At 44.6% G+C, this 26,529-nt stretch overlaps 1 protein-coding gene across 2 annotated transcripts; it reads right to left on the bottom strand.

The window, feature by feature from the left end:
• Positions 1 to 1,315: 1,315 nt before the first annotated feature.
• MPZL3 (myelin protein zero like 3) lies at positions 1,316 to 26,481 on the bottom strand. 2 transcript variants are annotated; one of them, XM_078432803.2, is made up of 6 exons: positions 24,534 to 26,481; positions 15,331 to 15,497; positions 11,868 to 12,078; positions 9,653 to 9,818; positions 8,042 to 8,105; positions 1,316 to 4,197 (listed from the first exon to the last, which is right to left on the bottom strand). In XM_078432803.2, the coding sequence occupies exons 1-6, from the start codon at positions 24,604 to 24,606 to the stop codon at positions 4,171 to 4,173; spliced, it is 708 nt and encodes a 235-aa protein (XP_078288929.1). In that variant the 5' UTR covers positions 24,607 to 26,481; the 3' UTR covers positions 1,316 to 4,170. The 2 variants fall into 2 exon arrangements, 1 of the variants encoding a protein (XP_078288929.1); XR_014135321.1 differs by lacking the exon at positions 1,316 to 4,197 and adding an exon at positions 9,088 to 9,548 and having other exon boundaries at positions 8,044 to 8,105.
• Between the last annotated feature and the right edge of the window lie 48 nt (positions 26,482 to 26,529).

Raw genomic sequence — 26,529 nt, 5'->3', positions numbered from 1 at the left:
CCACAATGGGCTCTGAGCTGAGTGTGGAACCTGCTTGAGATTCTCTCTCTCTTTCTCTCTCTCTCTCTCTCAATCTCTCTCTCTCCCTCTGCCCCTCTCCTATGCTTGCTTTACCTACAATTTAAAAATAAAATAAGATAATAAAAGTAAAATTACAGCAACCTCTTTTGTTTTCTTCTCTCAACACATAGGTGCAATGTAGCCAGGCAATCACCCAACCCCTGCTTCCAAAGAGAAGCCTGCTCAGTTCTCCAGCTTACCATGTCGGTGTCCTCTGACCATGTGATATCAGCATTTCCAGAATGCAAGTAGCATTTTATTTCCCCAGAGAACCCCTTGAGTGATTTGGACATCGTAGATAAGAACTCAAAGCTTCTTCGCTTCAAACTATCTTTTGCTTTTAAGTCACCACTCCAGCGGTGCCTGGGTGACTCAGTCGGTTAAGCGTTCGACTTCGGCTCAGATCAGGATATGATTCGTGGGTTCAAGCCCCGCGTCGGACACTGTGCTGACAGCTCAGAGCCTGGAGCCTGCTTGGGATTCTGTGTCTCCCTCTCTCTCTGCCCTTCCCCCGTTCATGCTCTGTCTCTCTCTCTCTCTCTCAAAAATAAATAAATGTTTAAAATTTTTTTAAAAAAATAAGTTGCCACTTCAAAATAAGTGTTCTCAGTTGTACACACCCTCAACCTTGGTTGGGTTGGCTTGACCTACCTACACACGGCCATCATGGTTTTTTGGAACTTGTCCTGTATCATTTGAAAACTTGTTGAATACTTGCTCCTCTCAAGGACTATGCTACACTGTTCTTTTTTTTTTATGTTTATTTATTTTTGAGAGAGAGAGAGAAGACAGAGTGTGAGCAGGGAAGGGGCAGAGAGAGAGGGAGACACAGAATCCAAAGCAGGCTCCAGGCTCCGTGCTGTCAGCACAGAGCCCGATGAGGGGCTCAAACTTATGAACCAGGAGATCATGACCTGAGCCGAAGTCAGATGCTTAACTGACTGGGCCACCCAGGCGCCCCTATGCTACATGGTTCTTAGAAATAGTGTACTGGTAAGCCAGCAACTTACATAAACACCCACCACAGCCTATTTCAAGCCACCAGTAGTTTAACAATCAGTTTGCAAAATTCCTAAAAATTTAACGATCAGCTCTTGCTGGGTGAACTGGCTCCAGCACCCCATTGAATCCGTGCAGGGTCTTGCAGGGGTAAAGCTTAGACGCGAATGGCTGCTTGATGCTGAAAACCACAACCTCCTCCCCTTTCATATGACAGCTCTCATTTTACATGTAGATACAAACCAGAAAGTAGCCAGACAGTGCAAAGCAGTTTATTAACTGTGATGTGGTAAAGATATCAAGAGTTACAATGTCTGTGCACATGGCCTAACAGTGCACATTCTCCTGCAAAACAAAACAAAACAAAACAAAACAGCAAAAAAAACGCTGTGAAATGCAGCAGTTAACAACAGTCCAACGCAGGAATCGAACGAATGCAGCTGCCTCTTCTGGCAGCGAAGTTTCCAGTTGTTCAATTAAATGACAGTCTTGGTCCACTCTCTGGGGGTCTTCCCGGCTCCCTTTTAGAACCGTAACTGAGTGACACGACAGAGCGTTCAGATTGAGGATTTGACCTCCAAAAATTCTCCTTAAACAGGAACATTCAACATTCCCTCTTGAAACACCAGCGCACGATTTGGGAGCTGCGGAGACCTAGTACCTTCTCCACGAAGCCTGGGGCAAAGGGACCCGTGGGAAACACAAAGCATTTCATAAATTCACATTCGATAACGGAATTGAGAGCTCAATGCACGAAACTTGTAAGATAGTGTAGCCCCGAGGAAAGCCTCCGGCAGCCAAAGAAAAATTCTGAAAGGCTTTTAACCCCCTCTGAAGCTTTCAGAATTCAATTCACTTTCTAGACAAGGCTGGTCTTCATTCGATGTGTTCTGCATACAGAGCAGCGAAAAGAAAACGAGAGAGAGGGAGAATAGCACCTTAGAAAGTATTAAAAAGAGTACGTTTAAAAAAAAAAGTTATCTTTCTTCCATCTTTAAAAAAAAGGAACTGCTTTTTGCTCCTTTTGGGGGTGGGGGGAAGGCTGTAACCCAGACCTCAGTGTAAGAGATAAAGAAGAACACTGACAGAAGCCTTATGACTGGTGCGACCATAAACCCACGGAGACGACTAAATCCCCAGCCTACTCTCTTACCACGAAGGATGCTGTTGTTCGGTCACTTAAAAAGAAAGGGACTTGTTCAAATCACGATCGAGGCTACAAAATAACATGACCAAGTGGTCACACAGCACCCTTTACCTACAGTGACAAGCTTACTACAACTGGATTAATCCTCATAACACACCTGAAAGGAAATTACAAGAAACCCCAGACAAACCCGGTTCCTCAATTCATGAAATGCGGTTTTAACTGGGTTCCTGTCACATCATCTCTTTCTCAGACCCACAAAAAGTCTACCCCACAATTGGGTCTCTATCTTCAAATCTCCCAGAACCCAAATTATTTACTCTTGTTGCTCAAATATGTTTTCCCCTCTCTGCTGTGGTGTCAGAGTGTCTGTCACCAGGCTGGCCCCAGACAACCATATACTTGACAAACAGCCCAAGACTCTGAGGCTCAACCACTGGAAATAAACAGTCAACGTGTCTTTGCCTCTTTCACTTCCTTACGTGACCAGAGGTAAATCGTAATATCTGTTAATGAACCAGACTCTCTTATGTATGGACTAGATTAACAAAAGAGGCCAGGCCGAACCCATATCATAATTCTTAAAGTCTTTACTGATGACTTCCAGAACTAATGACCCCAAATTTTAAACATAAATCTTGGCAAAGTGATTTTTTGTGTAACATATGGGGCGTATCAGGCTGTAATATGGAAACCTCCCTAGCCACCTAGTGAAGAACCATGGGAAAACAAAACAAAACAAAACAAAAAACAAAGATGGGAGGAGGGAGGATAATTTTTGTCTCTCATAATCGAGAAGTGAACTCTATCGCTCTTTTACAGAGGACTATACTATCAGCCCTTCCGGACATGTCACACGTATTACTTAATGGCTTGTAGAAAATCCCATGTAAATTAAAATTTGAAATCAGTTGCTGCAGGAAAATGGAGGAAGCTGATATAAGGTACTGAGAGAATAGAAATGAGAAGTATAGACTATAGAGAAGTATAGACCTCACTTCCTTATGTCAAATACGACATAAACAAAAACAGTTTGTAAATACCTTGGTTCACTCATATTTGGCGCATTTTAGAACTCAGAAAAGTTCCGAAGAATAACAAAGGTCAAAAGATGATTTCCGATAAACATAAGCCTCGTTAAAGTAAATCCAACATTTGAACTCTGGAGTGGCATTTGTTAAAAAAAAAAAAAAGAAAAAAAAAAGATGATTTCCTTGCAAATAACTGATAAAATATTCTATACATTTCCCCACAAAAAAAAAAACCTTTCGAAGCTGCACCTAGCAACACAAAAGAAAGGGATCCCTCTACGTCACCGTTCCTTTCCTTAATTGGACACTGACGACACTTTAATACTTTAAAAACCCAGTCAAAGCAAACCATGGGCTCCGGGCCCTACCGACTCTATGGAAATTAGAGTTCCGAGTCACCCAAACACAACGGATGATGTCATTAAACCAATGAGTACATGCTGTGCGCTGATCCGCAGCTGAAAACATTCACGGAGCAAATGCCAAAGAATACTTATCCCAAACATCTCGTCTCGTCGCACATCTGGACACTACAAGCTCCATTTCATTTTTTAAAAATATTTTGGCCTCAGCGGTGTGGCCAACATTTAGGATTTTCCCTCAAGTAACCAGAAGAAAGCACGTAACACGTTCAAGGGCAAAGGCAAAAACAAAAAGTTTCTTTCTATTCAGGAAGAGAATTCCTTCATTCGATTAGAGCATAAGTTATTAGAACGGGTAGGTAGGAGTTTCTTCTGGGAGTTCTTGAACAGTTCATAAATATAAAAAGAACAGTTGTTCAATAAATAAATGGTTCCTAACGTCTCTACGGATGGCTTCCAGAATCCTCTGGCACAGCGATCCGAGCAGCTTCGATTCTCTGAGAGGCTTTAGCTGCCAGTGGGACGGGATATTTTCTATCAGGTGACTCTTCTTACATCATGAAGCCTTTCATCAATATGTCTCTTCGTAGTCTGAATCCTGGAGGGAAAGAAAAGCAGCTGTGGTGTCTATATGAAGTATAATGTCACTGACACCATACCAGGTGTAGTTCAGAGCTTAGACGAAGACCACATTCTAGGACCCCTCGGATGGAGCTCAGCGTGGGGCGACATTAACGGTGAAATTAACGTCATCCACACACCCACATCCCCATGAAGTGTCACAGGACTTCAACATATTTGGTGTCTTTGGGGCTAATTTCTGTCTTGAGACCCTAGTGGTTCCCTTTTCCGTGGCGGATATTCTTTAAAACCTCAACACGCGGGAAAAGGCGCCTGTCTGCAGCAGAACACGCGGGACTATAGTGAGGAGTTGCGGCTTCGGGGTTTCTCTGAGCGCCAACCCCAGCTCCGCCCCTTGCTGGCTGTGTGAACTTTAAAGTTATTTAACGTCTCTAAGCCTCAGTTTCCTTATTTGTAAAATGGGGGTAATAAAAATACTCATAGACACCTCACAGAAAGGCTATGAGAATCGGATGACACAATGCATGGAAATCACTTAGCCCTGTGCCTGACACTGTCAGTGCTCGTTCAAGATTGGCTACTGGTACCATTATTCTCATTCTTACTCTTGTTTATTTTTAAACATATATATATATATTTTTAATGCTTACTTATTTTTCAGAGAGAGAGAGACAGAATGTGGGCGGGGGAGGGACAGAGAGAGAGGGAGACGCAGAATCCGAAGTAGGCTCCAGGCTCTGAGCTGTCAGCATAGAGCCCCACGCAGGGCTCGAACTCATGAACAGCAAGATCATGACCTGAGCTGAAGTTGGGCCCTTAGCCCCTGAGCCACCCAGGTGCCCCTCACTCTTATTATTTACATTTGTATTCATTACCTCTAACCTCAACTGGCCCATTAGAACTACCTAGCAGACCACATTTCTCTAGGCCATTCATGTTCCTGGATTACTGTTCCATAGCCTTCCCTCCTTCCCCAAACCTCCCTCCAGCACCTACTCCTCACTTTGCTGTCAGCTGACGACCTTGCTTTCTCCCCACATTGGGAATAGAGTAGTCGGCAGGGAAGCTTCGCAAGCTCCCATCACCGTATGTGCCCACTCACCTGCATCGGGGCCCAACTGTGCGGTCTTCCTTACTATTCTTAGGGGTCTGCTCTCCCCGCCTTTATTTAAGGCCAGCATCCCCGCTTGTCCACTGCATCCTGGAGTTACTCCAGCAACCTCCTCTCTCCCTCCTGCAGCATCATTTTTCCCTTTTCTACTGAATCGTTCCCATCACATACACACGTGCCGTAATTTCTCTCATCTTCAACAGAAAGGTAACCCTTGAAACACATCTCCCTGCTACCTATTGCCCTCTTTCTCTGCACCTCTTCACAGCAAAACTCCTCGCAAGAGCTGTTTACACCCACTGTCACCAGTGTCTCTCGTCGTGTTCTTTCTTGACCTTGCCCCGGTCGGGCTTTCTTCCCCGCTAACCCCGCGGAAGCTGCTTCTGCCGAGGTCACCAACGGCCCCCACACCACCAGACCGGCCAGTAATCAACCCTCAGCTCTCATTTTACTTGACCTGACTCAGCAGCAACTGACACAGCTGATCACTTTCTTTTCCCTGAAACTCAATCTTCACTGGGCTCCCAGGATAGCAAACCCTCCTGGTTTTCTCCTAGCTCGCTGGACATTCCTTCTCAGACTCCTTCACCAATTCTTCTTCCTTTGCCAGGTCTATCCATCTTGGAGAGATCCAGGGCTCTGGTCTACATCTAATCTACCTTTTCTATCTATTCCACCAGTTGCTAAAGTCAAGAACCAGGGAATTAAGTATCCCTGACTCCTCATTCTTTCCCATATACGTGAAACCCACCCATAAATCCTTCTGGCTTCACCTTCAAACTATAATCAGAACACAACCACTTCTTAGCACCCTGGTTCAAACCAGTACCATCTTCTCTCACCTGCATCATTGTTAAGGTCTCTTGGCTGGGCTTTCTGACTGTCAGGGTCCCCTGACCATGGTCCTACCTCTTGTCAATACAGAAGCCGGGATGACCCTTTGCAAACAGACATCAGTTCACGGTTCTGCTCTTCTCGAAAACCTCTAGCGCGTCCCATTTCACTAAGAATAAACGCCCAGATCATTCGCATCACCTGCAATGTTCTATAAGATTGAGCATTCTCTCTCTGATACCAATAAATACAATTCTTCACCTTGCTTGCTTCGTTCCTGCCACGCCGGCTTCCTGGCTATTCCTAGAACATGCCAATCATGCCCCACCTCCCCAGAGCCTTTGCACCTACCATTTCTTCTGCCCGAAATGCTCCTCCAGAACAGCTATATGGCTTCCTATCTGCTTCTTTTAGGTGTCTGCTCAAATATCATTTCAGTGATGATGATATCCCCAGCTACCCTATGTAATACCATACCGCCTTCCAGCCATCCCATCTCCCTTCCCTATTTTATTTTTCTCTATAGCATTGAGGGCCATCTGATATACCATATGTTCACTTATTTTTAAAAGATTTCATTAGTTACTGTTTGTACCCCAATTTATGAGAAAGTGACATTTCAGTTGTGTCTTGGAGTTATCTTTCTTTCTTTCTTTCTTTCTTTCTTGTTTTTTAAGTAATCTCTACACCAATGTGGGGCTTGAAACCACAACCCTGTGATTAAGAGTCCCGTGCTCTACAGACTGAGCCAGCCAGGCTCCCCGAGAATGAGCGTCTTCTAGGCATGGAAAAGAATGTAAGTTATTTGAGGGCAGAGATTTTTGTCAGTATTGTTCACTCGTGCTTCCTAAGTACCCAGAATCCTATCTGGCACATGTCAGATGCTCACTAAATAACTGCTGAATGAATTAATATCTGAAAACTGGATGAGAACCCTCTTACTTTGTGTCATCAAAGTACTCAAACCCCGAGGGGTTATAACTAGGTCCTCCTCACTGGCACTGTCCCTCACCTTACCCATCACACTCAAGTCTGAAAACGAGAGGAACAAAAGAACGCTGCGGTCACCTGGCCAAGGGCTGAGCTTGGCGATGAGTACAAAGAGAATTCCAGCTTAAACCCGGCAATGACAGGTATGTTTCATATTAGATGGTAAGTTGCTTTTGACCTGTTTCCAATTGCACCACATCAGAGAGTCTTTCCTCCTAGGACCCTGGGACAGCCGCAGGAGCCAACCAATCACAGCAAGAGCTTAAAAGGGGAGGGGTGACAGCCTTTTGAAATTTAAATCAAAACTCTGGCCTTCCGACAGGGGTACTTCTTGTTGATGAAGCCACAAGTCACCCAAAAGGTTGTATCGCGCTGATTCCCCTGGGGGGGGGGGGGGGCGAGGGGGGGGGGGACTGACACACAGCAGGAAAGTTCAATTCAGGACTCTGAGTCCAACCAGACAAAATCTGCTAGTGTGACCCAGTGGCTTAAGGCACCCATCTTTCAGGGGGTTCGCTGTCAGTTGGCAGACACAGTTCTACACGGTCCCTTCCCTAACCTAAGGACATCGCTCTATGCCCGTGAGACAGAAAACAAAATAATGGTTAGAATCGGCAGGGGTCGGGGCGCCTGAGTGGCTCAGTCGGTTAAGCATCCAACTCTTGATCTCAGTTCAGGTATTGATCTCAGGGCTGTGAGTTCAAACCCCGTGTTAGGCCCTGCACTGAGCATGGAGCCTACTTAAAAAAAAAAAGAAAAAAAAAAAAAGAATCAGTAGGGGTTCCCCTGAGACCGAAATGCTTTAAGGGAAGACCTTGCTTCAGATCTACCCAAGCATCCTCTGCTGCCTCTGGGAGCAAGGGTCCCCGTAAGTCAGCAGGAAGAAGGAGCGTGAAGAGCAAACTGAGAAATGGCACGGGCTTACCAGGCACTCGGCGCAACGAACACAAAGCCTCGCCATGCAGTCGTCCGCCTCCTCCTGGTCAGTGCTGGAGAAAAAGGACAAACCAGATCTGAACAATGACTGTCCTCGGCACAGTAGAGCAGTTAAGCACGCCGCTGTTGAAGTCAGACAGGTGGCGTTTTAAATTCCAGTTCTGCCACTTACTAGCAGGGTGACTAGGCAGGTGACTTAAGCTCTGGGATAAAAAATAACCACATGTAAAACACGTCCCACAGTGCCTGACACATAGGAAGTGCCCAATAAATAGGGGTTGTTCCCAATCGTTCATTTAGAAATGAATGTATGAGCCACCACGGATGAGCCATTGTGCTGAGCTGGGGGTACAGGCATAAATAAAACACTGCCCCTTAAAGAGCTCACAATCTCATGGGTGTGCGAAACCTGTTGAAACTTAATGAGTACTTTATGACACGATGTAATAAAATGTTTCAGTCCTTAAGGTCAAACTGCTATGGCAGCAAAGAGGAGGGAGTGGCCTACTCTGGGGGGGGGGGGGGGGGGACGACTCAGGGACACTCACGAGAAGGAGACACTTCATCTGGGTCTTGTAGGACAAGGAAGAGTTTTCCAGGCAAACAAGAGAGGGAAGGGGAGGATTCCGAGTGAGAGAAAAGCATGTGGGAGAAAAAAAAAAAAAAAAGACTTGAGGGTATACAGTGTGTTCAGAGAAGCAAATAAGCTCAATGCAGCTGGTAGGTGGAGTGAAAGAGAAGAAATGTCAGGAAACAATGTGACCTAAGGAGGAGGCTTGTTACATTGTGCTTAGAAATAGACATTTTAGTATTTCTACCAAGAGCTCATTACCTTTTTAGCGGGCCCACAGATTCCTTGGAAAGGGCCCTCTCTCTCCCGTGAAATAATGCACACACATGAACGTGCCCGCACACACACACACACACACACAGAGAACATTTTAGACCCTCCCCAGGTAAGCGTTCCCTCCCAACGTTAGGAACACCTGGTATAGACAATGGAGAATGAAAGGGTTTTCATGCAGACTCTGTCACCTTTTTTTTAGTAGATTTATTCTTAGAGAAAATACTGGATCATGCCTGCTCACTGGCAACATGACGTTTCATAAATGTGATTGGATAATCACAATCCCATTAGCCCCTCAGAGCATCTGCTGACCAAGAACAGATCTTGCTGCTTTAAATCGGTTTTTGCCGTCTAAGGCTATTATTCTTAAGGCCTTCCTCACTGCTTAGGCATTTTCTGTCGGGAGACATCAGCTTGGTGTCGAAACAAGAAGGGAAAAGTAACCGACTTGTTGGAATTTCCTGGTAAGTTGGAAGGAATGTGATCTCCTTGGGGATGTATACGCAGAACCATAGCAGAGTCTAATCTGATTTCCAAAGGAGAGAGTAGGACCATACTGTTCACCCCTCCACCTCTCTCTCCGAATTAATATCCACCAGTTTCACCTCCAACCTTCCCTCTGGTACTCCTCGGCAGAACTAAACTTGGCCTGGGGAGAAGGAACGGTGTGGATTCAGATCTCTGGGTACTGTCCACAAAGCACAGCTCCGAAGAAGAAAGGGACAGGCTGCTCAGGGCTCCAGCCGGACTTACTCATCTGACACCTCAATAGACGACTTCTTGTAGCCAGACTTGTTCCTCTTCTTCAGCCCAGCTGATTTCCTCCCCATCCTCACCAGCAGCAGGACAACCACCACGGCTGAGGGGACGAAGACAAGGACGGAGAGGAGGGCCACAGAGGAGAGCATGATGCCAAACCCTAGACGGGGGGAAAGGGAAGGTGAGAGGGCGGGACGCGCAAAAGGGCCTCCTTTGACATGAGAAAGCTTTTACTTTTGCTCGCGTATTTCTTTTTTTTTTTTTTTTAATGCTTATTTATTTTTGAGACACAGACAGGCAGACAGAGAGGGAGACGCAGAATCGGAAGCGGGCTCTGGGCTCGGAGCTGTCAGCACAGGACCCCACGCGGGGCCCGAACCCACGAACCGCGAGATCGTGACCTGAGCCGAAGTTGGGCGCTCAACCAACTGAGCCACCCGGGTGCTCCTGCTCTTGTATTTCTTCTGATCACAACAGGAATAAATTCGTGGTAGAAGGGGTAGAAAGTACACAAAGGTACAAAAAGAATAAAAACGTAGCCACGGTCCCACTCCCTAGGATTAACGCATTGGTATCTACCCGTCCAGTGCTTTCTTGGAGTACGTGGGTATGGGTCTGCAGGTAGGGAGGAGAGTGCACATTTTTAGAAGTACGGATCATATTTTACAGACTGTTTCTAGACCCCTCTTATAGGTACCATATAATAAATGTTTCTCGGGTCATTAAAAATTCCTTCTGGGTGTTATTTTTTAACGGCAGCATGGTATTCTAGCACACTGAGTCATTTGTTGAACCAGGATTGGAATGCTAGACATTCGAATTGTTTCCAATTCCTTGAATCTACAAGTTACTTTATGATGATCATCTTTGTACGTAAATCTTCATATTTACGTCTATTTCTTTAAGATAAAATTTTACATGGTATTACTGGATCAAGGGGCACACAGACTCATACTACCAAACTCTCTTCCAAAAACACTATACTACTTTCTACGGCAGCCAGCAGCATGAGCGTGACTGGGTCTTTGAAACCTTGAGTTACCATCTTTTTTTTTTTTTTTTTTAATGTTTTGTTTTTAAAGTTTATCTATTTTTGAGACAGAGAAAGACAGAGCATGAACGGGGGAGGGGTAGAGAAAGAGGGAGACACAGAATCGGAAGCAGGCTCCAAGCTCTGAGCCATCAGCCCCGAGCCCGACGCGGGGCTTGAACTCACAGACCGCGAGATCGTGACCTGAGCTGAAGTCGGACGCTTAACCGACTGAGCCACCCAGGCGCCCCTAAACCTTGAGTTGCCATCTTAACAAAAGAAAGAAGAGGGGCGCCTGGGTGGCTCAGTCCCTTAAGCATCCGACTTTGACTCAGGTCACAATCTCACAGTTTGTGGGTTCGAGTCCTACGCTGGGCTCTGTGCTGACGGCTCAGAGCCTGGAACCTGCTTCGGATTCTGTGTCTCTCTCTCTCTCTGCCCCTCCCCAGCTCATGCTCTGTCTCTCAAAAATGAATAAATGTTAAAAAAAAAAAAAAAAAAAAAAACAACTTTTTTTTAAAGAAAGAGACGGAGAAGGGAAAGGAAGGGAGACAGACAGACTTGAGAAAGACCTGTGAAATGATAGGCCATCTATAACGAACCACAATGCCGTTCTGTATCTCTAGGTCTTTGGTTCCAATCCAACTGAGGATTAGAATGGCCACTCAGGAGTCACCAGGGAATAATGTCGAAAAAAAAAAAAGGTCAGTCCTTAACCTACTTTCCTTGGGTTTCACACCAAAAGGAAACCGCTGCCCTTTCCAACATAAAAGAAGTATGCTGCCCCCCTTGTTAGAGGGGGCACCCTTTCAAGACACGGGCAAGAACACAGCCTCACAACTGAGGGTGCAAACGGACTAGGGAAATCAAATGACCTATCTTTCACACAGGGAACAAGCTCCCCTTTACGGAGGGGTTTGCCATGCATCCCACAAGACCTCTGGTCACCTGAAGTTAAAATAAAAGAGATTCACGGGAAAACTAGAACAACAATTGAGTGACAACTGCAGGTTGCAAAGTAAAGATTAAGAAATTCATCCTAAGAGACAATTAGCAAGGCAGAAGCCCCCACTGACTGACTGGCTCACAAAGACAGGTAGTTTAGCTTGTCCCTGACCACCCGGGGAAGCGCCACAGGAGGCACAAAGCCCCGCAGCAGGTTGGCGGCAGTTAGCTTACCCCTCTCTGTGACTGTTAGCTCTGTCACGGGAATGTTATGGTGCACGTCTGGGGGATTCTTCACGGCACAGCTGAATGTCCCATTGTCCTTGAGGGTAGGGTTGCTGATGCTTATAGACGCATCCCCTCTGTACACATCTCCAGCCCAGGAAATTCGATCCCGAAACGTGCCTGCTGTGGTTGGATACTGGAAAGACTGATAATGAAAAATCTAAGAAAAGCAAACACCAGAAGGAAAGAAAGTTCATTTCCAAACTGCAGTGACAATGTAAAGCTCAGTAGGTCCAAAACAAAATACAAATGCATGATGGGTTTTCTCGGTTGGACTTTTTTTTTTTTTATGTTTTGTTCACCTTCATCCTATAGGCTAAAAGACAAGTTAATACAACTTATCAGGAAAAGGCCTGACAAAAGAGTCCCAGAATCCTAACTCTCAAAGCTCTTCCAAATTCTCCCTGAAGTCCTAAGGCAGTAGTTCTCAACTGGGTGGTGGCAATTGGGGCCTCCAGGAGACATCTGGCAATGTCTGGAGACATTTTTGGTTGTCACAGGTGGGGAGACTGCCACTGGCATCTAGTGGGTAGAGGTCAAGGGATACTGGTAAAAATCCTACAGTGTGCCAGGTAGGCCCCCACAACAAAGAATTATCCGGCGCAAAATGTCATTAGTGCCAAAGCTGAGAAACCCTTCTTTTTTTTTTTTTTAATAACTTTTTTTTTTTTTTTTGAGACAGAGAGAGACAGAGCATGAGCAGGGGAGGAGCAGAGAGAGAGGGAGACACAGAATCCAAGGCAGGCTCCAGGCTCTGAGCTGTCGGCACAGAGCCCGACGCAGGGCTCGAGCTCACGAACCGTGAGATCATGACCTGAGCCAAATTCGGACGCTTAACCGACTGAGCCACCCAGGCACCCCAAGGAAACCCTACTCTAAAGTCGCAGCTAATTATTTGTATACTACCTTATGGTTTGCAAATGATTCCCATAGATTTACTCACTTGAGTGTCATAACAACGGTGAACTCTCCATGGGGCTGGTACAACTATTCCAAATTATATTTCCTAGCTTATTTTCAGATTCCAAGTACTACCACGAGTATCTCCAGGACTGCTGGCTAGAAAAAATTCTATCGGTCCCAGTCAGAGACATCCTGTCTCATAAAGCTGCTCATTTCCTGTGGCATGAGGTTGTCTCCATGGGTGTATCTGTTTGCGTATCTGTACTCAGTAGTACATTCTCAAATATTCTCTTATGATAGAGTCAAGCGTCTCTCAAGTTATCTCGGCCATTATTACAAACCAATCGCAAGTCAAATACGTGATCAGTACTCAATGAATGTCTGCTGAATCAAAATGACGTTGCTTCAGATCAATTATCAGACACTTTGTCACCAAAAGCACCTCAGTATATGTCTGGTGGTGGGCCAGGCAAATACTACAATACAATATGATCTTTCCCTCTTATGCAACGTTTCAAGGCCTTCCTCTTTATCTGTTTACTTGGTACCTTCCCATTTGCAAGCACTCAATTGCCCAATTTTGAAGAGCAACTTCCCGGAGAAGATGCTGAATCACTTCTCAGTTCCATTATTCATGTATCCATTCGACAAATATTTACGGCACCCCTACTACGCGCTAGGCACTGGGTTAAGCAAAAGGATATAGTGAGAGCCAAACAGGCATAGTCAGTCCCTGCTGTCATGAATCTTCCGGTCTAAGGGGGAAATTCAGATAGGAAGAAATAATAACGTGTGTGACGAGCGCCATGAGACAGGAGGGAGGGAGGGAGCACCCGGCTGGCTCGGTCGGTGGATCAGCGACTCTTGATCTCGAGCCCCACTTTGGGTGTAGAGATTACTTAAAAATCAAATGTTGAAAACAAACAAACAAAGAGGGAGGTGAAGAATGCCGACCACTGATCATCAGCATCTCTGTAAAAGGGCTTGAAGCTCCTCACTGACAAAACAAATCCTGCTGTGTATCTCTGAGATTAACCCAACCTGTAAGTTCCACGTTAAACTGGTGACTCTCTAATACTCGCTAACCGATTACTCAAACAGAATCCTGACTGACTTGGCCTGGACTGCGACATCAGGCAACGGGGCTTTAAAAGTCCACTGATTTCAAGGGGCGCCCGGTGGCTCAGTCGTTTGAGCGGCTGACTTCGACTCAGGTCAGGATCTCACGGTTCGTGAGTTCCAGCCCCGCGTCGGGCTCTGTGCCGACAGCTCAGAGCCCGGAGCCTGCTTCGGATTCTGTGTCTCCCTCCCTCTCTGCCCCTCCCCCACTAGCACTTTGTCTCTCTCAAATAAATAAATAAGCGTTTTTAATCAATAAATAAAGGTCCGCTGATTCCAATGCAGGTGAGCTTGCTGGCTTTCTAATCAGTCTCCCAGAAAAAAACAGCACCATATGAGAACTGCTATTTGCACTGAAGGTTTCTGACCCAAGAAGATTCCCACTGCTTGCCCTGTCCTGCTTTTGGCCAAGGAGGCAGAGCCAAATAAGGCCAGCTATAGTTTTCTGATAACTCAAAACAAAAGGAACTGTTTTAAGGAAGAGAGACCAGGAATAGCTTCCTTCACTGCAGCCCCCTACCTGCTTCCAAGCTCTGTGGCTCTCAATAATGGGTCCTAAAGCAAAACCCAAACCTTATATGTTAAGATCAAAGAGAAAGTTTCCCAGGGAAGAACGCAGTATAAACAAACTAGGGATACTTTCGAAAATACAGCTATGACATTTACATCCTCAATATAGCATCTATCCTGAACAAAGGATGCTGCTGGAAGCATAAAGAGAAAGGGTTTTTTAATAGCACTGCAATCTCCAATTAGACATCAACAATGGGATCTGGGCCATAAATGTGTGTTATATGTGTGTATAAAGTATATTGCTTCTAACGTTGCAAGGCCATCTGTCACCAACAGCATCTGTCATCAACACGAGGTGCCACCATCCCCTCTGAAGGGAACTATATAAATCAGTGCAGATGTTTACATGCTAGGACACGGTGCCAAGATAAATCTACTGAGTACAGATACGCAAACAGATACACCCATGGAGACAGCCTCATGCCACAGGAAATGAGCAGCTTTATGAGACAGGATGTCTATGACTGGGACCGATAGAATTTTTTCTAGCCAGCAGTCCTGGAGATACTCGTGGTAGTACTTGGAATCTGAAAATAAGCTAGGAAAACATGCAAAAAGAAACAACAAACGGGAAACAAAAGTGAACCACATTTCCTCTGAGTTTCTGGCAATTTTTTTTTCCTATATAGCGTATTTACAAAATCCTCCCATAAAAAAAAAAGCCGTATGTGACCAAATGGATGCCATATAGGACAGAAGCTTATCTTTGATTCTAAGATGAGAAGGTCTAAGGGGGGCCTGGGACTTGGAGTAAAAGGACTCCAGAGCTGTGGGCCACAGAAGACTCAAAGAAGTTTCCTCAAGAGGAAATACTCACGGATTCAGTACGACTGCTGCTGGGGGCTCGGTACGTCCAGTCTATGGTGAGTTTGTCAGTGATAGATGAAGTTGACCTGAAGGTGCATTTCAACTTGATCTTCTCTCCAACATAACCCCGGACATGCGCATCCGCTTTAATCTCCAAGGAAAGGGCGATGTAAACACCTAATCAGAGCAAAGCCCAAACATTTAAAAGGTATGCAGCTGGGCGGGATATACAGATGTGAGTGAACAGTGCGCAGACACTATCATTTTCAGGGCTCTCGGAGTAACAAATATCTTGTCAGGCAGGCCCAAAAGGACAAGGAGCAGATATCTGCGTTAACCAAGGAGAGTGTTTTTGTCAGTTTACGATATTCAGTCACAGCACGAATGCTTGGGTAAAAATCTGAAACCTAAACACCATCTAAAACCTAAAAAATCTAAAACACCAGCATCTTTCCAAAGACAGACTGTGGTCAAATGAAGTACAAACAAGTAGGTCTGCCCACAGCAGCTGAAAGGCAACGCCACTCACTCCCCCTCGACACACACACATCCGCCCCACCCCCACTCCCCGCCAGGAATTATGGCAGCTGTTGTGGTCGAAGGGACTTATCCCCAAGTACAGCACAGTTGTAACCCAAAGCTACCGCTGTCTCAACCACCAGCAAAATGAGAACAGGAAACAAGAATAGGGCATTTTGTTTCAAAGAATTTTAGAAAGCTGCTCCAAGGTTCGATCTGGTTGTATTTTATTCTTCCCTCTGGTTAATGAATCCCACATCCATTAAACGTAAATCATGGGGGAAGAAAACAGAACAATTTAATGCATTCTGAAATGTAAAAATAAAAGGGCACCTGGATGGCTCAGTCGGGTAAGCGTCTGACTTGGGCTCAGGTCATGATCTCACTCTTCATGAGTTGGAGCCCCCCGTGTTGGGCTCTGTGCCGACAGCTCAGAGCCTGGAGCCTGCTTCGGAGTCTGTGTCTCCCTCTCTCTCTGCCCCTCCCCCGTTCGCCTTCAGTCTCTCTCTGACCCTCAAGAATGAATAAACATTTAAAAAAAAAAAAAAAAACCAAGATTGTAAAATGTAAAAAAAGATATCGTTTCTAAACCCTCCAGAGATTGAACTCTTGCCAAAACTGGCTCAGATATCCAAATCTGGCATCCCAGTTCCCCCAGGAAGAGCTTCCGCTTTCCTCTGACCAATCCCCTCCGCGTTCAGAGAACGCAGAGGAGAAGTTTATCTTCCACCAGGGAGTCATTTTTTAGGAAAGTCACCCGCACTTTGTTTTCACTGCTTCCTTCTCCACTGCAACAAGCCATGATTCTTTCGGCAGGCCAAAGGCGAACAGAGCAGCAAGGTTTCAGAAGAGCGCAAACCCACACACCAATCTGAAAACCAGCAGGCCCTCCTCCGGTCGAGGCAAACCCCAGCTGAATTACTTGCTGGCCCTGTGGTCTTAGCAAGTTACGTTAGTCTTCAGTTTCTCACCCTGGTGGGCATGAGAACAACAGCACTGGCCTCAGTAGGTCACTGTGAGGAATAAATGAGTGAAAATAGGTGTAACACTGGAAAGCCTGCCTACCCCAGTGCATGTTAGATGGCTTCAACCTTATGATGGCCACCTCTTCAGTCCTGCCTACACTCTCTCAACCCTGCCCCAGCTATGAGTCATCAACGCCTTCACCTCTGTCTGCTTTGAATGATTTTTCTTGCTCTTCTCAAGATAATCTAGTCTGTGCGCATTCCTCTTAAAAGGAGGAGACCAAGGCTGAGCTCACAACTCGAATGAGATCTGACCCATCTCAAAGATAAGGATTTACTTCTGTTTCCTCCATCGCATCCACTCTGGCTTTGCCATGCTAGATCTGTCGTTCCTTCTATGACTTTGCAAATGATGTTCCTCTGCCCCAAAAGCCTTCATCCCTCAGCCCCTACTCTCTCCTAGGCCCTCACTCCCGATCCACCTTACTCATTACTCAAGAACAAGCTCAAAAGCTGGGAGCTGGAGGGGCACCTCAGTCAGTTGAGCATCCAACCTCGGCTCAGGTCATGATCTCACGGTCCGCGGGTTCGAGCCCCGCGTCGGGCTCTGGGCTGACAGCTCCGAGCCTGGAGCCTGCTTCGGATTCTGTGTCTCCCTCTCTCCCTGCCCCTCCCCCACTCGCGCTCTGTCTCCCTTTGTCTCTCAAAAATAAATAAGTGTAAAAAAGAATTTTTTTTTTAACTGGGAGCTGAAAATGGATGGATAATCTACACTCTCCCCATACTACTCCTTTATCCTAAGACGTAAGTACAGTCGAGAGATTTGAAAGCACAGATTTAGAATTAGATAGGCCTGGACCTCCGTTCTAGCCCAGCTACTTTCTAGCTGGAAGATTTGGATCACAGTTGCCTAACCTACTCGAGCTTCAGTCTCCTCACTTGGTAAACGGAAGAGCGACAAGGCCTACTTCCTTGGATCACTGCTAGGATCTAGTGAGATTAAATAAGATAACACAAAAATGCTTAGCATAGCGTCTGAAATAGAATCTTTCAATAAATGTTAGCCGTTGTTATTAAATGAACACCACAAACATTCAAAAACTTTCAATAATTCCTCCTTGAGCCGTAGAATAAAATCCAAACAGTGAACAGCCTGGCCCCAAACTTCTGCTACTCCACCCACTTACCCATCCCGTCCATCCCCTCCACCACGCCCAGGATAGCCACCATTTCCCAAATTTACGAGGTCCTTTCACGCCACTGTGCCTCTCTTCGAATGTGGCATTATCTGGAAGGCTCTCCCCATTCCTACCAATCCTGCCTGCGTGTGCCTCCCCCACGGTGCTCACGCACCTTCAAGACCCTGTCCAAATAGCGGCCCCCTCTGTGATGCCTTCCCAGATTCCTCTGGGTGCAGTTGACTGCTCTTTCTTCACTGTTTTCATAACAAATAATACGTAATGCTCCTCAGGTACATATACTGCTGATTGCCTTCAATTTATAAAGACTATTTCCCCTGTTCGTGAGCACCTTGAAGGCAAAAATTCAGAGGCAAGGGAGCAGACGCAGACTGAGAGAAAGAGGTGGACAGGTCACCAGAAATTCTAGTATAGGAACCAAGTGTGCTCATTAGTCACGCGGTCTCTTCCGCTCCCCCTTTTTTACGGTATTTCCAACAGGCTTAAGTCCTCTACACCCTTCTCTTTCCAGTGCACCCGTTCAGGAAAAGCTCAGCCCGAGATGACCTCCTCGGCTGTGGCTGGTGTGCGGTAAAGGAGAAAAATGACACAACTGCACAGATAGTTACCATGAGAAATTCATGGATTCCACCCATAGCTGAGCCCTTAACGAAGCAGCCTTGATCAGCAGCTCTTTCGGATTCCTCAAACCTTTGCCATTTTCACCATCCTCTATGCAACCTCCAAATCCCTCTTTCTCAGAAGAAAACGTTTCCTCTTACTTTTTTCAAGAAATGTGAGGCTTTACAAACTGCCCAGCCACGGATTTTCCTGCAGCTACACCCACCCATACTTTCAGTCTCAAAGGGTGTGGTATCCCTTTTCCTATGCAAGGCCATCCTCTTTGGTCCTGCCTTGGAGCCCTCCCCTCCAAGCCCTGCTTCAGCAGAAAAACCCTCTCTCTCTACTATCTTCAACCTCTTCCTTTCCAGAGGGCCCTCTCCCCCCTCAGCCTCTTTGTTTCAACACAGAGAAGTCTCTCCCATCCTTAAAAATGGGTAGACAAATAACAATAAAACAAGATAATAATGGGGGCGTCTGGGTGGCTCAGTCGGTTAAGCGTCCGACTTCAGCTCAGGTCATGATCTCGCAGTCCGTGAGTTCGAGCCCCGCATCGGGCTCTGGGCTGACGGCTCAGAGCCTGGAGCCTGCTTCCGATTCTGTGTCTCCTTCTCTCTCTGCCCCTCCCCCATTCATGCTCTGTCTCTCTCTGTCTCAAAAATAAATAAAAAACGTTTAAAAAAAAAAAAAAAACAAGATAATAATGATCTTCCCTTAACCCCATGATACTATGTGTTACCAGCTACTGCCCTCTCTTTCGTTTCTAAGCCAAGTTTGTGAAAGAGCAGTATACACCTGGCATCTCCATTTCCCCCCTTCCCATTCACTTCTGGACCCCTATAGCACAATCCAGACTCCACTACCATTTCTGGTAAAGAGCATCATGTCCTAAAACTGGAAAAACCCCAATAGGTGTCCTTCTATCCTGATTTTATTGGATCTCTCTAAAGCAGTGACTGCTTGCTCCTAGACCTTCTCCATCCCAAGGCTTTCTTGACAATACACTTATTCACTCACTCATTCTTCAAACATATAGTAATTGAGCATCCATTTGTGTGCCACCCTCTGAGCCTGGAATTAAACATGAGCAAAATAAATATGCTCCCTATTTTGGAGCTTAAAATACATCAAAAGTTCAACATTATCAATCAAATCAATCATAAAGACAAACGTGTAATTACAAAACCTGGCAAGTACTCTGAAGCAAAGACCAAGAGAGTAGCAGAAATGCACCTATTACAGTAGGGGAGCAGGGAGTGGTTAATGAAAGCTTCCCCGAAAAAGTTGCTTTTTGAGTTGAGCTCTGAAGGAAGGGTGACAAAGTGAGGAGAGGGAGAGCATTCCCGGTAGAGAATACAACATATGCAAAGGTCCTGTGCCAAGTAGGAGCACAGGCAGCCAAGGAACCGAAAGGAAGGCAAACAGCATGAGAGAAAGGGAGATGTGGATGGGTGGTAAGCAGGTCATACAGAACCTTAAAGATTTGGGTCCTTATTCTCAGAGTAGTGGGAAGCCAAGGAAAACAGTTAAATGTGGGACTGAGTGAAAAAAGACATGATGAGGTTTTCATTTTTAAAAGATCACTCTAGGGAAGACACTGAGGAGGAGTCAAGAGTAAATCTAAGATTACTTAGAAAACTACTCCAATAGCCAAGTGAAAAATAAAGCTTGAACTAAGTTGGTGGTAGTGGACATGGAAAGACCCAGGAAGACCATACTTACAAAGTAAAATCAGTAAGGATTGGTGGCAGACTGGTTGTGGAATGTTAGGGAAACAGAGTATCAAGGACGGTTCCCAGGTTTCTGACTTGGTGATACCATTCACTGACACAGGAAAGACTAGAGAAGGGAAGGGGAGAAAGCGTTAGCTTGATTTCGGATAAGTTTAATGGGCCTTTGAGATAGCCAAGAGATAATGTCAGTGGACAGTTGGTGTAGGGTAAGGGTCAGCAAACTATGGCCCACTGGCCAAATCTAATGTACGATGACTCTTTGTAAATAAAGTTTTATTAGAACACAGCCACATTTATTCATTTAGATATTGTCTAGGGCTGCTTTTGCGCTACTCAAGCCGAGGTGAGCAGTTGCAACAGAGACCTATGGCCCACAAAGCCTCAAATATTTATCCTCTATCCTTTTACAAAAGTTTGCCGGCCCTGGTTTAGAGCAAAGAAGAAATATGTGAGTTACAGTTATAAGCCAGAATCTCCTTAATGTCCCTCCAGCCCTCCAGCCAACCCTCCACACTGATTGTGTCACACACACACACACACACACACACACACTCCACATGTGATTTCAGTTAACCCAATCAAAGTATACGTCTCAAAAAATTTGCTGGAAAGTTATTTAAAGACTCTATGCCTTATTCATGTTCCTCTCTCTGTCTGGAATTTACTTACTCCCTATCTCTAACTACTACTTCTCCTTCTCCTCCTCCTTCTTTTTTTAAGTTTATTTATTTGGGGCTGGGGGGAGGGAGGGAGGGAGAGAGAGAGAGAGAGAGAGAGAGAGAGAGAGAGAATGAATCATCAGGGGAGGGGCAGGGAAGCGGGGGAGGGGGAGTGCGGACAAAGGATCAGAAGCAGGCTCCGCACTGACAGCACAGAGGGCTCAAACTCAGGAACCATGAGATCATGACCTGAGCCAAAGTCGGATGCTTAACCCACTGAGCCACCCAGGTGCCCCTCAACTTCTTTCGAGATTGAACTTCGGTGGCACATCCAGGAAGTCTTCCCTGTACCCTCATGGCTGATTAAGGGCATCTCTTCTGTGCTCCCACAGTTTCTTGCATATTTCTCTCTTAATACCAGATTCTAAAATTATCTATTGGCTTGTCTGTCTTCTCCAATAGAGGCTGAGCTCATCAAAACAGAAGCTAGGGCACTGTGGATGCTCAGTAATATTCAACTGAACCAAACCAACAGAGTTTCCTTTTTATGAAACAAAAATTCTTGCCAAACAAGCATAAAACCTACAAGTTCTGGGCAAGTTTTGGTTACTGAATTAGAGTAAGTACCCCATTAAGAAGTCTACCTAACAACCAATTTCTTGTTAATATATCTTAACTCCGTGTTCATTAGCATGATTTCACCACAAAGTTATCAATATGTAAAGTCACTTTACTGAAATCTAAAAATTGGATAAGTGGGTCTTAAGTATATAGAGAAAAGTAAGATCCATGGATGAACTAAACTAATGTACCTGTCTCTCCCTTTCAGGGAGAAGGGATAATGACTGGAAGGAAGTATAAGGAAGGCTTCTGGAGTACCAGTGACACTTTAAACCCTGACTTAGGTGCCAGTTACCCAGGTATGTTTCGTTTCTAAAAATTAGTTTCTAAAAATTTAGTTTCTAAAAATTAAAAGTATGTTACAATCAATAGATGTAAAATAATTTGTCTACTCTACCCAAAAAATAAATAAATAAATAAATAAATAAATAAATAAATAAATAAAATAAAATAACTAATCCACTGTTACATTCATTCAGAAATTTTCATCCTAAACCCAATGTATTTAGGGATATTTATATTTTCTCCTGAGTAAAAAAGCATTCTTGCCAAGTCAAAATAGCCAACAATAGAAATATAACCATTAACAAGTTTTTTTTTTAATCTGGGAGGAAAACAAGAATATCACACTGAAACATATGTAATTTTATGCACAGAAGGAAAGAAAAGAATATGACAAAACAAAACTCCAAGTTTTACACAATTTCCCAGAATACAAAGCTGTCAACGTTTGTTTCATAAAAGTGCACACTTATATGGAGAAAAGTGTAAGAACCCTAGGCTGCCTAAACTATCGTTTCCATGTACTTGACAACTGATATAACGGGACTATGTTTACAAATTGGAGAATTCAAACAAGCTAATCATTTAATGGGTCCTATCTTTGAAGGGGAAAAGCAGATAAACACTGGTGTGAAACAGATTCCAAAAAATGGGTGAACTTTGAAAACATGCTAAGTGAAAAAACCTAGCCACAAAGGAATATATATTGTATGATTCTATTTATGTGAGATGTCCAGAATAGGCAAATCATAGCAATTAGGCAAATCATAGCAATAGAAAGTAGATTGGTGTCTGCCCCGGGGCGGGGGAAGGGAGGAATGGGGAGTGACTTAATGCATATGGAGTTTCTCTTTGGGGTGATGAAAACATTCTAAAGTTGATTATGGTGGTGATTGCACAAGTCTGTGAACACCCTAAAAAACACTCAGTTGGACCTTTTAAATGGGTACATTGTATGGCATGTGAATTCTATCTGAATAAAGCTATGTTGAGCTTATTTATTTTGAGAGACAGCGAGAGACAGAGCGTGGAGGGGCAGAGAGGAAGAGAGAGAGAATCCCAAGCAGGCCCCATGTGGAGCCCCCACACGGGGGCTCAAACCCACGAACCAAACCAAGAGATCATGGCCTGAGCCAAAGTCAGCTCTAAAAACAAAAGACAGGGACACCTGGATGGCTCTGTCAGTTAAGCATCTGACTCTTGGTTTCAGCTCAGGTCATGATCTCAGTGTTCAGGGGTTCCCGGGGCTCTGGGCTAACAGGGCAGAGACTGCTTGGGATTCTCTGTCTCTCTTTCTCTCTCTCTGCCCATCCCCTGCTTTCTCTCTCTCTCAAAAGTAAATAAATAAACATTAAAAAATAAAATAAAAGACAAAGATAAATCAATTCAACTACACACAGGTCACAAACTTTTAAGTTTGAATTATTTGGTCTGCTATAATTGATGGATGCTTTTCTATGTGAAATGACATCAAGTTTACGAAACCACTCATCATTTCTAGATTTTTTTTTTCACAATAGGACAACTTTGGAATATCTGGGGGATGGGGAGAGATGAAACTAGGATTACAGTAGGTCAGTCTACATATTATATTGCAAAATAATTTAGCTGAAAAACTGGACACCTGTGATGACACAGAGAGCTGGGAGGGACCAAGGAGTGTGCTGGCAATCTGGATATTAGTCATCAAATAAATAAAAACTTCCTGGCCTTACATGCTAAGATTTAGAACAACTGATGTCTTTATGTTAAAGCCCCCCTTCAGAAATTCCCTCTTAACCACAGGGAAATTTTATGAAATTAACAATTCACTCTGATCTATTAACATACGACTTCCTGAGAAGACACACACACACACACACACACACACACACACACACACACACACAAATGCAGGACATAATGGCACCCTAAAACGAAGGCAATTAGGTCGGGCTGAAATTTATGCAATTTGAAAATTGCATCAAAGCAAAATGTATCCAAATCCTTAGAACGCGCCATAGCGTGAATACTGCACTTCTGATATTGGTTAATAGATTAAAATGTTAACAGAAAAGGTATGCCCTTTCTTGTAGTTTAAAAATGTCGTTAAAATGCTCCAGCAGTGGCTTTTCCTCAACCAAATGCCTCTCCAGCGTTAACGAAATCACAGCACATCCCTTCTGTGACCAATACCCATTTTACTTCCTAGTCCCTGACAACCACCTACAAAAAAACAAACGTACCAACAGTTACTGAGCCAAACTACTGAGCACTAGAACTGCCCCATCCTAATCAGGGCACGCAGCCCACAAAACCACAGCAGGGTCAACCGCTGATAAGTCATCACAGGATAGGACGGGGTGCCCCCGAAGCCAGAGCCCTCCGTGGTTCTAGCAAGTCGTGCCAGCACCACAATACAAAGCGAGTCACGCAAAGGGTCCGTCGTCCCCAGCGCTCAGGAAAAGCACTGACAGGCTGCTCAGTGGGTGGCGAATACTGGAAGAGAGCAGCCTCCCCACACCCTCACATTTCCTGCATTGCTAGAAGCCATGTGGGGGCTTTCCTGAGACCCCCCCCACACCGGAACCGGAAAACCGACCATCTTCCCTAACCCCCTCGGCCGGAAGTTGGGGGAACCAGCCGGCGCACTCACCCTGGAAGAGCAGGACGCCCAGCAGTGGGAGCAGAGCGCAGCCACGGCCTCCACCCGCTCCGCTCTGCTGCATCCCGACAGCTCTCTGGATGCTTGCACACCTTGTTTACAGCTCCCGGTAACCACACAGGTGATACCGGAAGTGACGTCAGGGCGGGAGGTCGCGAGAACGCTTCAAATGGCGATTCGAGGTTGCCATAGGAACGTGGCATCTTTCCAGGGCCACACCTGAAACTTGCCCCGACAAGCGATTCTTTTAAGTTTCGAGTAAGAATTAATTACTCCCTGTTGCTTGACGGTGAAGTAAGCCACCGACTTTGGAAAAATTACAATTTATTTGTGTGGGATTCTGCAGTACTAAATAGTCTCGATTCTGCGACTCTCTTCCAGAGGTCTTTAAATAGGTTTCTAGAGTTTTGGTTAGGAGAGATCTAGGAGATCGTACAGCATCAGTCAATAAATATGTATTAGGCCTTCATGATAAATGTGTAGCTCAAGTGTCTTTAGTGCCTGGGTTTTTGTGTGTTGCTGTTCAGCAGCCAGCTAAGTGCCTATGTAAATTGGGTGTTTATTAAACTGCCGTTCACAGTGGCGATGATGAAATCAGTACAACATGTAATAGAGGGGGAAAGGAGCTAGATTTATGTATCTTTGGGTGGGAAAAGTGAGAAAGTAATGTTTTCACCGTGCTGGAAGCTATGCGATGGTGTCACATTCTTCTAAGAGACGGGATGGTACCGTGCTACAATTGTTGGTCAACCTATTCTCCTGGAATCTGCGTGTTTAATGAAATCAAGAGAAGAACAAAAGTCCACGTTTCAGCTTTTGGGAAGGCTTAATAACTTTACATTTTTCAGTTCCCATTTCGTTACTAGATGTGAAAGCTAGTGGTTTTCTCTATTAAAAACGTGATGTTAGAATACCAAACAGAACATGATACCCTTCCTAAGAAAGAGTACCCAGACTAAGTAGTTTGTTGTGCCCAATTCCCAGTTATCCGAAGCAATGTAGAATTCTTTATCCAGTATAAACATTTATTTATCCAGTATAAACTAATTTCACCCATTATTGACTTCCAGGCTCTAAGAAAACTTCTTAGTAATGATAAAGTACATAACCATGTGTTTTTGAGTACTTGCTATGTAAACTTTTTAGATTTGTATGTAAGCAAATTATACAATTGATAATTCTTTACTACTAAAGGTTATTTACATATGTGTTTAGGCACAATAAAAAATAAATTACCATACAAAAGTTCTCTTTAGGAAAAAGATACTGAACAATAGGGCCATATTAACCCCTGAATATTTAGCCAAGACACAAGCTACAAGTTTTGCTGAAAAGATTTTCCATGAGGTTTTAACTACTTCATTACACTTTTGGGACACCATTCAGGCCATCTGTTTGAAAAAATATTGTTATTTTCAAAGGTTGAATTATGGAGAAAAGTAGAAAATGTAATTTAAAAGTAATATAGACCTGAAAGCCAACTTTTAGTTTGGAGGCACCTGGGTGGCTCAGTCGCTTAAGCATCTGACTTCAGCTCAGGTCATGATCTCATAGTTCCTAAGTTCAGGCCCCACATCATGCTGCACTGACAGCGTGGGCCCTGCTTCGAATCCTGTCTCCCCTCTCTGCTCCTCCCCCGCTAGCTTGTACCCTCTCTCAAATAATAATAATAATAAATATTTTAATGTAACTTTTAGTTTCCAAATTGAGTGTTAAAATTTTACTTTTTTCGTGTAAAAGGCAAAATGAGATAGGTAGAGAATGAATGCAGAATCAAGGTTCATATGAATATTGTACCAATTTTTCTAAAAAGACTAGTCAAAGTTCAGCATATTTAAATACAGATAACCTATTTGAAAATTCCAGTTTGTTAAAAGAAAGAACATCTTTGGCCCAGTCAGTGAAAACTGAAGTTATTAGGCTATAAAGATGGGGCGGGGGTGGGGGCAACTAAACTTTCAGATGTTTTCTATTTTTTTAATAAATG

This window comes from Panthera onca, chromosome D1 (genome assembly GCF_046562875.1).
Source record: "Panthera onca isolate mPanOnc1 chromosome D1, mPanOnc1 haplotype 2, whole genome shotgun sequence".
In the NCBI taxonomy this organism is placed as follows: domain Eukaryota; kingdom Metazoa; phylum Chordata; class Mammalia; order Carnivora; family Felidae; genus Panthera; species Panthera onca.
Note: the sequence above shows the minus strand (reverse complement) of the source record. Positions and strands in the feature narration are given on the sequence as shown.

What these genes read in the sequence shown, in the direction of transcription:
- MPZL3 (XM_078432803.2), bottom strand. Translation starts at nt 24,606, where the DNA reads ATGCAGCAGAGCGGAGCGGGTGGAGGCCGTGGCTGCGCTCTGCTCCCA. An exon ending in GCAGCAGTCGTACTGAATCC is followed by an intron (nt 12,079 to 15,330) that starts GTGAGTATTTCC and finishes TGCTTTTCTTAG; the next exon opens with ATTTTTCATTATCAGTCTTT. An exon ending in TTCGTTGCGCCGAGTGCCTG is followed by an intron (nt 4,198 to 8,041) that starts GTAAGCCCGTGC and finishes CTTTCCCTCCAG; the next exon opens with GATTCAGACTACGAAGAGAC.